The sequence below is a fragment of the Brassica rapa genome, chromosome A01, assembly GCF_000309985.2.
Source record: "Brassica rapa cultivar Chiifu-401-42 chromosome A01, CAAS_Brap_v3.01, whole genome shotgun sequence".
Classification (NCBI taxonomy): Eukaryota; Viridiplantae; Streptophyta; class Magnoliopsida; order Brassicales; family Brassicaceae; genus Brassica; species Brassica rapa.
In genome coordinates, this window is record NC_024795.2 from 2,626,211 (window position 1) to 2,635,724 (window position 9,514).

The 9,514-nt window shown below is 40.0% G+C and overlaps 1 protein-coding gene across 6 annotated transcripts; it reads left to right on the plus strand.

Moving 5' to 3' along the window:
- The first annotated feature begins 22 nt into the window (after positions 1 to 22).
- Positions 23 to 9,169, plus strand: LOC103850720 (receptor like protein 26). 6 transcript variants are annotated; one of them, XM_033279604.1, is made up of 10 exons: positions 484 to 2,068; positions 2,185 to 2,260; positions 2,336 to 2,418; positions 2,492 to 2,840; positions 7,464 to 7,702; positions 7,767 to 7,838; positions 7,917 to 7,982; positions 8,047 to 8,193; positions 8,271 to 8,434; positions 8,516 to 9,169. In XM_033279604.1, the coding sequence occupies exons 4-10, from the start codon at positions 2,742 to 2,744 to the stop codon at positions 9,046 to 9,048; spliced, it is 1,320 nt and encodes a 439-aa protein (XP_033135495.1). In that variant the 5' UTR covers positions 484 to 2,068; positions 2,185 to 2,260; positions 2,336 to 2,418; positions 2,492 to 2,741; the 3' UTR covers positions 9,049 to 9,169. The 6 variants fall into 6 exon arrangements, with proteins under 6 accessions (XP_033135500.1, XP_033135495.1, XP_033135503.1 ...); XM_033279612.1 differs by having other exon boundaries at positions 484 to 2,840; positions 7,464 to 7,489; positions 7,561 to 7,702; XM_009127510.3 differs by lacking the exons at positions 2,185 to 2,260; positions 2,336 to 2,418; positions 2,492 to 2,840 and having other exon boundaries at positions 484 to 1,046; positions 7,464 to 7,489; positions 7,561 to 7,702.
- The last annotated feature ends 345 nt before the right edge of the window (positions 9,170 to 9,514 follow it).

Consider the following 9,514-nt stretch of genomic DNA (forward strand, 5'->3'; position numbering starts at 1 on the left):
ATAATCCTTTGTCTAACATTCCGACGATTGTCTAACTTTTAAGAGCATCATTTTCAAGTTAACAACTAGTTTTGCTAGAGGATAATTTAAATTATTAAAGGCATTCACAAATTATAACTTAAAAAAACTTTATATAACTGATTATTCTTCATTTGTGATTGCCACAAAATAATATATATAGAATTCTATTTAAATGTCATATATATATATACATAAACTCTATTTTCTCTTAATTGTTTCCTTGCGAGGCCAACCAAAACGAATCTGAAGAGGAAGAGGATGTGGTTTAGCATGTTGAATGTACCGGTTGATTAAGTTCATAGAAATTGTGTTACAAAAAAAACAAGGAGATTAAAAAGTTCATAGAAAAGCATGCCAATTATACCATACTTGTCCATCCTTTCTTAAACATTTTGTAATCCTTGATCATTAATAAAATAATTATAGTTGGCAAAAAAAAAGCATGCCAATTAAGATACATCAAAATATCAAATACAATATGTACGTTTGAAAATCTTATTAAAATGAAAATCTTAGTTAATTGAATTGTTTTTTTTTTGGACCAAAAAGAAAAATCTTAGTTAATTGAATAGTTTTTTTTTTTGAACCCAAAAAGATATTTTTTTATTTTCCCTGAGTAGTACTTATTGCAAGAAATGAAAAAATAAATGTAAAAGTTATAGGGGTTAGTGAGGTAATCGAACCCAAGACTTGTGGGTCAAATTGTGCAATTTCAAAAAACTTTTTCGTAACAGAGAGCAAGCCGTAAAAATCTAATTTATAACTTTTATTGAGTCAATTGGACCCCACATCAAGTGGGTCCCTCCTAACTGTCACTAACCGTCACCTTCTTCCTTCTTCCTTCTTCTTTTACCAGTGTTCACTATATATATACTACGAGCTCTCTTGTTTATTCGTTTTAACAAACTCTCCAAAATGAAGCTGCTCTACTTCTCTTCTCTCTCGCTACTCTTTCTTCTGATCAGCATCGCTCTAGCTTCGCCGAGTATGTCTTCCTCTAGCTCTACCGCTTCTGAGACGAACAGGTATGTTATCCAAAACTTGAATCGGAAACTCGGAGTCGATTAGTAATGGAGAAACTACTGTGTCTAGGCGGAGTTGATTGGGAACGTATCACGATTATCGTTGTTTGACCATGGATTTGCAGAATAAACGATTAGCGTAGAGGAAAGTACTATCCATCGAATCGATTAGGAATAAACTGTGTAGACGGAACCGATTCTCGTAACGTATCGCCATTATCGTTGTTTGACCATGGATTTGCAGAATAAATGTAGAATAATTGATCTCAGGTTACTTAGGTTTCAAGTATGTCTTAGATCTAGGTTTAAACTGAAAGTAAAGTAATGACACAATCAATTTAACGAGTTCCCGGCCCTCGGCACGGTACGTCTCGTGGGAGAACTTCAGCTCCCAAACTTCACTAGATCAAAGAGACTCTAGCACTACCAAATCAGTGTGTGCTAGATAGTTTGTTTACAAAGAACCAAATACTCCAAGCTAGAGAATACAACAAAGCCCTTACATAATAGACTTAGGCCTAAGCTATGTATCTTGTATTGTTGTCTCCTTCCTCTTGCTTATTGACTGATTGACTTGATTCTTCTTGCCGTAAACGTTCTCTGTTTCCTTATTGCTGCTTAACCTAATCAACACACTAATCATACAATATATACGATGTGTGTGACAAGGTACAAGCACTGGAGTGGGCCTGCGTAAGACTTGGCCCACTTGATAGGTGTTGCAGCTGGGCCATCTCCATTTGCTGAAGCCCAAAACTCAACAAATCTCCACCGTTTTGGGTGAAGCCCAAGACCCGGCTCGCGACTCCTTTGTCAGCAACCCTAGCTGTCTCTTTGTCCGAAAATGAAAAAATCATTTCGACTTCCTCACTCTCTTTCTAGCGTCTCTGTCTCTCTCTCTCTCTCTCGCTGTTTCCTCTCGATCCCTTGTCGTCGTGAGTACTTGAAGCTCCACCGAGCTCCGCTGCGGGAGATCTGACCAGCTTCACCAAGACGGTGTCGCTTCTCCTTCTTTCCAACCTCAGGTACATCTAATCTCTCTCTTATTGTTGAAGAGACTAGGATCATCTGCAAGGAAGGGAAGACCTTATACTTAGCGCTTAGCTAACCTTTCTCTTTGTTGCATGTCTCTTCCGGTGAGCGTTTCACCTACTCCGATATGCATGTTGCTCCGCCGTGAGTGTCATCATCACTCTCCACCACTCTCATGAGCTCAAGTAAGAACCTTTCCCTGGACCATTGCCTTTCATATGTTTTAATCTTCGCAGATTTGACTCCTTGTGGTGTTGTAGGGCCGATTCAACTCTGTGAAGAGTCAACTGGGTTCAGGCTTTACACCGAGGCCTTAACATACTTCATTGATCTTTGATAAGCCGTAAGAAATACTCGTTCTTCTCATAACGTTCTCTAGGTCGTTACTCACATGTATCTCTTCTCGCTTGATATAGGTTTTACTGTCATTGTGGTGTCTCACGTCCATGTGATTACTTGAACATTTGATGTTACTCAACTCTGTCTCAAGTCTCCGCTTGCATCGAACCCGTGACTGTTCGATGTTAGCATATCCTCCACCTGAACCGAGATCTCTTCTCGATTCTGTTTCTGCTCCAGGTAACTCCTTTCCTTCTTCACGGTTCTTTATGTTGTCCTTTTGATTATCTTTTTACATCACCACTAACTGAGTTTGCTATTTGTGGGATGCGAGGATGGAATCATGACATTGGAGTTACCTGGTGCCCTACCTGTCCGATCAGAGGACGTTCAAAAGTTCACAGCAAAGCTGGAACTTCTGGCCAGGTACGGTTTTTGTTAGGAAATCCGCAGGGTTTAGATTAGTGTGAATCTTGTTTAGTAGAATGTCCCCTGCTTCCACTAGGTCTCGTATGAAATTGAACTTAGTGGCTATATGCTTAGTCTTCTCGTGATTAACTGGATTTCTTGCTAGGGCTAGAGCACTTTGAGAATCACAGTAGAGATTAATACCTTGTTGCTTGAATCCCAACTCTGCGCATATTTCTTTTAGCCACATTGCTTCTTTAGCTGCCTCATTCATAGCCATGTACTCGGCTTCTGTAGTAGATAGTGCCACAACAGATTGTAGACACGATTTCCATGAGACTGTATTGCCTCCAAACTTGAATGCATAACCTGTAACTGAGCGTCGTCTATCCATGTCTGTAGCATAATCTGAGTCTGAAAACCCTTCTACTGTTAAGGTTGAGTGCTTCTTGAATGTTAGGCTAGAGTCCTTAGCTCCTTTTAGGTACCTTAGAACCCATTGGACTGCTTTCCAGTGTTCTCTTCCTGGTTTGCTCATGAATCGACATACGTATCCTACCGCAAAACCTAGGTCCGGTCTAGAGCCCACCATAGCATACATTAGACTTCCTACGGCACTAGCATAGGGAACTCTTCCCATGTGGGATGCCTCCTCCTTCCACTCATCATCTGTTAGACTTCTCAGCTTGAAGTGAGATGCAGTGGGAGTGATCACGGCCTTGGCATCCTGCATTACAAAAGTCTTTAGTACTTTCTCAATGTAATTCCTTTGAGATAGGATTAATGTTCCTTTTTCTCGATCTCGTATGATGTCCATGCCTAAGATTCTGGAGGCCTTTCCCATATCTTTCATTTCCAAATTCCCCGCTCAGCTTTTCCTTTAGATCTTTAATGACCTTCTTGTTTCCTGAGGCGATCAACATGTCATCGACATATAGAAGTAGATAGATGGCTTTGTCGGTTTGAACGTCCCTCATGTAGACACACAGGTCTTTACTGCAGCGCTCAAATAACTGATCCTTCATGAAACTATTGAACCGGTGGTTCCATCTCCTTGGAGATTGCTTCAAACCATACAGAGACTTTCTTAGCAGGCACACTTTGTTCTCTGTTCCTGGCTTTATAAATCCCTCAGGCTGTTCCATTAGGATTCTTTCTTCCAAGCTTCCATGTAAGAACGCAGTTTTAACATCCATCTGTTCTAGTTCTAGGTCTAGGTTCACCACAATGCTGAGCATAAGTCTGATGGAGACGTGCTTTACAACTGGAGAGAATATCTCGTTGTAATCAACCCCTTCTCTCTGAGAATATCCTTTGGCCACTAGCCTGCCCTTATGGCATTCATCTTCGACGCCTGGGATGCCAGGCTTGAGCTTAAACAGCCATCTGCATCCTATTAGTTTAGCCTTAGCTGGCTTGTCAATGAGATCCCATGTCCTGTTCTTTCTGTGGGACTCCATCTCTTCCTCAGCGGCTTGTCTCCACAGTTTTCTTTTCCGACTTCTCATTGCTTCGGTATATGATCTGGGTTCTTCAACCTCCAGATCGCTGATAACATTGAGCGCGTAAGCTACAAAGTTACCATCTTCATATCTAGACGGTGGCCTTACATTTTGCCTCCTTTCTCTGTCTCGTGCCAGGATATAGCTGTCTGGTCCTCCATCTTCATCCTTGTCATTAGGTTCACCGTGATCCAGTTCATCGTCGCTGCTAGAACTTGAGCTATTAGAGCTGTCTGATGACTTATCTCCACCTTGATCATGGGTACCTTCGACTTCAGGGTCAGGAGAAGGTCCCCTGATCAAGTCATCACTGAAGGAAACTTTCTTCTTTCCCTTACTCTCATGATTCACTTGTTTATCTTTAGTAACACTCTCCTTTTCGACTGTGTGTTTGTATAGCTCATCTTCATTGAATATCACATTCCTGCTCGTTCTGCATCTCCCTTCTTGTGGCATCCAAACTCGATAACCCTTAGTGCCCATGGGATAACCAACGAAAACTCCCTTAAGAGCTCGAGGACCTGTCTTTTCCTCTGTTATATGGACATAAGCCGAACATCCAAATGTCCTAAGATGTCCCAAGTCAGGTTTAACACCTGACCAAACTTCTTCAGGTAGTTTGAAATCCAGGGTAGAATTTGGTGACCTGTTAATCAAGTAGATTGCAGTAGACGCAGCCTCTGCCCAGAAGCTTTGGTCCAAGCCAGATTCGGCTAGCATGCATCTTACTTTGTCCATAATAGTCCTGTTCATCCTCTCTGACACCCCATTCTGTTGGGGGGTGTAAGTGCAGGTTCTATGTCTTTTAATTCTAGACTGCTTGCAGTAATCATCAAACTGCCTATTACAGAACTCCAACCCATTATCAGTCCTCAAACATTTGATCTTTTTCTCGGTTTTCTTCTCAACTTCTGTTTTCCATTCTCTGAACTTAGAGAATACCTCATCTTTAGTCTTCAAGAAATACATCCAAACTTTCTTTGAAAAATCATCAATAAAAGTAACAAAATATTTATGTCCAGCAAGACTATCTGGTGTAGAAGGAGAGCCCCATAAATCAGAATGAATATAATCCAGAATTCCATTGGTCACATGCTTAGCTTTAGGGAAGCTTTGCTTATGTGACTTTCCAATAATGCAGTGTTCACAGAAATCCAGAGTCTTAACGTCCTTGTCAGTGATATATCCCTTTCTGACAAGTTCAGACATATTATTAAGACTCATATGACCGAGGCGTGAATGCCAAACATTAGTCATATTCTTTTCAGCTTTAGAAACATTAATCTCTCCACGCAGAACTGTTCCTTGTAGATAATACAAGCCCTGAAAGTATTTTCCTGAAAGAACCCTCTGATTATCCTTGTAGAAATTAACCATAAGATCCTTGCCTATGTAGTGACAACCCGCTGTTTCCAACATACCATAAGAAATTAAATTTCTGCTCATTCCAGGCATATAGCGTACGCCTGTGAGGATCACACTTGAGCCATCGGGATTTAAAATCTTAATCTTCCCGATTCCTTGGATATTGCAGTGAGTGTTGTTGGCCATTAATACTTTTCCTCCTTTAAACTCTTCCAGGTCGAATAAGAAACTTTTGTCGGGTGTAATGTGAAATGAGCAACCAGAATCCATAACCCATTCATCCTTTGTGTCTTGGGTACTGACCGTTAGGATCAGTGGCTCCTCTGCTATGTTAGCTGAGTCTTGCGGTTTGTATGGCTTTTTATCAGGGCACTCACGCTTCCAATGGCCCTCTTTTCCGCAAATAAAACACCCCTTGTTGTTCTTATTGGTTTTAGGCCGAGATTTTGACCTTCCATGTCGGCTCTTAGACCTTCCTTTGTAGCCTTTGCCACTGTTTTTCCCTGATCTCTGGTCTGACCTTCCTCTATCAACCATCAAACCTTCTCCACCTGACCTGGTGTATTTACCACTTTCGATCAACTCCCTTTCTTTGGATCTGGCAGCCCCTGTCACCTCATTTAAGCTTAGCGTATCTCTCCCATACTTAAGAGTTTCCTTGAGTTGATCGTATTTTTCTGGCAATGAGCTTAGTAGTAAAATGGCTTGAACTTCCTCAGAAACCTCAACTTGCAGATTGTTTAAGTCTGCAACTAACTTTAGAAAGTCATCCACATTCTCATCGATGGACTTTGAGTCAGCCATCTTGAAAGTGTAGAACCTGAGCTGTAGATAAATCCTGTTGGGTAGAGAAGTCTCTGTGTACAAGTTGTTCAGTGTACTCCACATTGCAGCAGCAGTCTCGCAATTTTGTATTTTCCTTAAGACTTTATTCCCAACATTCAGCACAATCAGGTCCTTAGCTTTTTCTGACTTTTCAAACTTCGCAGGGTCAACTGCAGGTGTTGGTTCAACTATTCCAGCAAGCCCCTTTCCCGTGTCCTTCATAGCAGACTCGGGCTCATCCTTGGGGTCTGGACCCTCTTTTAAAAGCTTTTCGTCCGTGAGTATAGCTTTCAATCCAAGTACTCCAAAGTGAGCAAGCATCCTCACTTTCCATAGAGCAAAATCACCATCACCATCGAAACGATCTATCTCCACCCGTTCCTTTGATGTTACCATCGAACAGGTATCAGATATATCTTCGTCTCTCTCTCTCAAAACCTGAGTAGCCTTAATAACCCGGAAGCTCTGATACCACTTGTAGAATAATTGATCTCAGGTTACTTAGGTTTCAAGTATGTCTTAGATCTAAGACATACTTGAAACCTAAGTAACCTGAGATCAATTATTCTACAATAAACGATTAGTATAGAGGAAACTACTATCCATTGAATCGATTAGGAGTAAACTGTGTAGATGAAAGCGATTCTCGTAACGCATCACCATAAGCATTGAGTAATTGCAGATTCTGTTCTCCGCTAGCTATAGTTTTATAATCGTAGCTATACTGTTTTTAGATCGAGAAGGAGATAAGTAATGGATTAGTAATCGAGAATGATAATCAGCAAGTCGTTTAGATCGAGAAGGAGAATGATAATCGGATTACGAGAATCTGCATTAATGTAACTTCGAATGTTCAGCTTTGTTTGATGAAGATTATTAATCTTTACTTCCATTGGTTTGATGAAATTCAGCTTCTAATATATAAAACTTTGAATGTCTCTGTATACAGCGTTCTTACCACACTACCAAACGAAGGTTTGTTTTCTTTTTATGCATGAAGAATACATTGAACAGTATCAATGGTAACTATTTTCACTCTTTTGCAGTTGAGGCTATGGTGTCACTCAAAAGATCCCTAGCTATACCAGAAAGACTTGGCTGGGAGTCAGATCCATGTACTCCTTCCAGCTGGGAAGGAGTGACATGTATCACTAATCCAATTGGTGAAGGCTTCGTAATCTACGAAATGTGAGTTGGGAACATAATTTTTGATCAATAACACTTCACGTCTAAAATTTGTTTTGTTGTATAGTGACCTTGCAGACAAAGGACTCAAAGGATATATCAGTGGAATGATTACGCTATTGCAAAACTTGAATTCCCTGTGAGTGATATTGATGTATTTAGTGATTCTGATTTAAAAGCCACAAAATTCACTCAGTATTATTCTTGCTTTTGTTAGGAACTTGAGTTCCAATTGTCTGATTGGTGAAATTTCGAGTCTAGTAAATACGAACCTGGTTAAACTGTGAGTATTCAATCATTTTTTCTTGTATGATAATAGAAAGTTCTTAAAAAAGTCTTGATTGCAGGGACCTGTCAGACAACCATCTTAGTGGAACAATACATTCAAAGATATCTTCAGCAAGACTAGAGCTGTTGAATCTGAGTAAAAACCAGTTCACTGGATGGTTCCCGAATGAGCTATATTCAATTTTATATCGTGGGGGTATATTAGAGTATGTTTTCCTCTTTCTTTGTGTTGTTCATGCTCAGTTTATATCTACAGCTGGTAATTAATGCCTATTTTTAACAGCGTCTCTGGAAACAAGGGTTTATGTGGCGTTGGAATACCAAGTCTTCCTCAGTGTTCACTGTGGACAATGGTTCTCCATAGCAAACTGTTTGCAGCTGCTGTACTGATTCTAATTGGGCTAGTCGCCAGTACCTTGAAGCTGAAAATAGCTGAATATGATGCAAGTAAGAGAGTTTTGATTTTACTGTTTTCAATGTTGTTATATGATGTATTGTTCATCTGACAATCTTGTCTGTCAATTTCAGATAACCCAAACTTTCTATTGGTGGTTTCCTATGGTGTGTTCCGTATGCGAGTAGCATTTTATATCTCCTTATTCCACTTCCTGAGGGTTGTGCTGCTATACACCATCTCAGACTTTAGCGTGGATGACAGCTACGTCCTCTTGCGTTTGACAGCGTCAGAGCAGATTCTCTTCGTCTTATGCGGTGTTTGTGTTATTGTGGCCGCACTAAGGGGTACATGGGGACAAGCAAAAAGCTACTTTATGTCTGTCATTCTCTGCTTCTGCCTTTTCTCAATGCAGCTCTCTGCAGCTGCATCTAAGGCGATCTATAACAGACCATGGCTTATGAACCTGGAAAGGCTTTGGGTTGTCATCAACTACAGCGTTCTCGTTTGTTTCTATCATATGAGCGAGTCGTTTGATCTGAAAGGCTATTTGATTGCCAGGATCGGAATTCCTCTGCTACAAGCTATGCGTTCGATTAGTTTGATGCATTACACTTACCTGATGCTAGCTTTTTGCTATCTGGTCAGCGCTATCATGGCATATTAGAGAACTTTTACTTTCATGAGTTTTATTGATTTTCGGTTGGATACTCGAATGTTTTTTTTTTTTTGTCAAAGGATACCTATATCTCTATTTCATTTGGTTATTGATTGCAAGTTTGCAACTGGTTCTCTCTTTCATTTGGTTATTGATTGCAACTATTTCTTTTTAATATTAGTTTTTCCTTTAATATATAATCAACTGGTTCTCTCTCTCTCTCTCTCTCTCTCTCTCTCTCTCTCTCTCTCTCTCTCTCTCTCTCTCTCTCTCTCTCTCTCTCTCTCTCTCTCTCTCTCTCTCTCTCTCCGGACATGTTAGTAACCAAAAAAACATAAATATATCAGTTAAAGAGTATTTAAAAATGTTTTAGCTTACTTAACATTTAAGGTGATATTAACTTTTATTGTGTATGTTTTGTTATTCTTTTTATAGATCATAATCATCTTAATATTAAAATGTTCATGAATACATA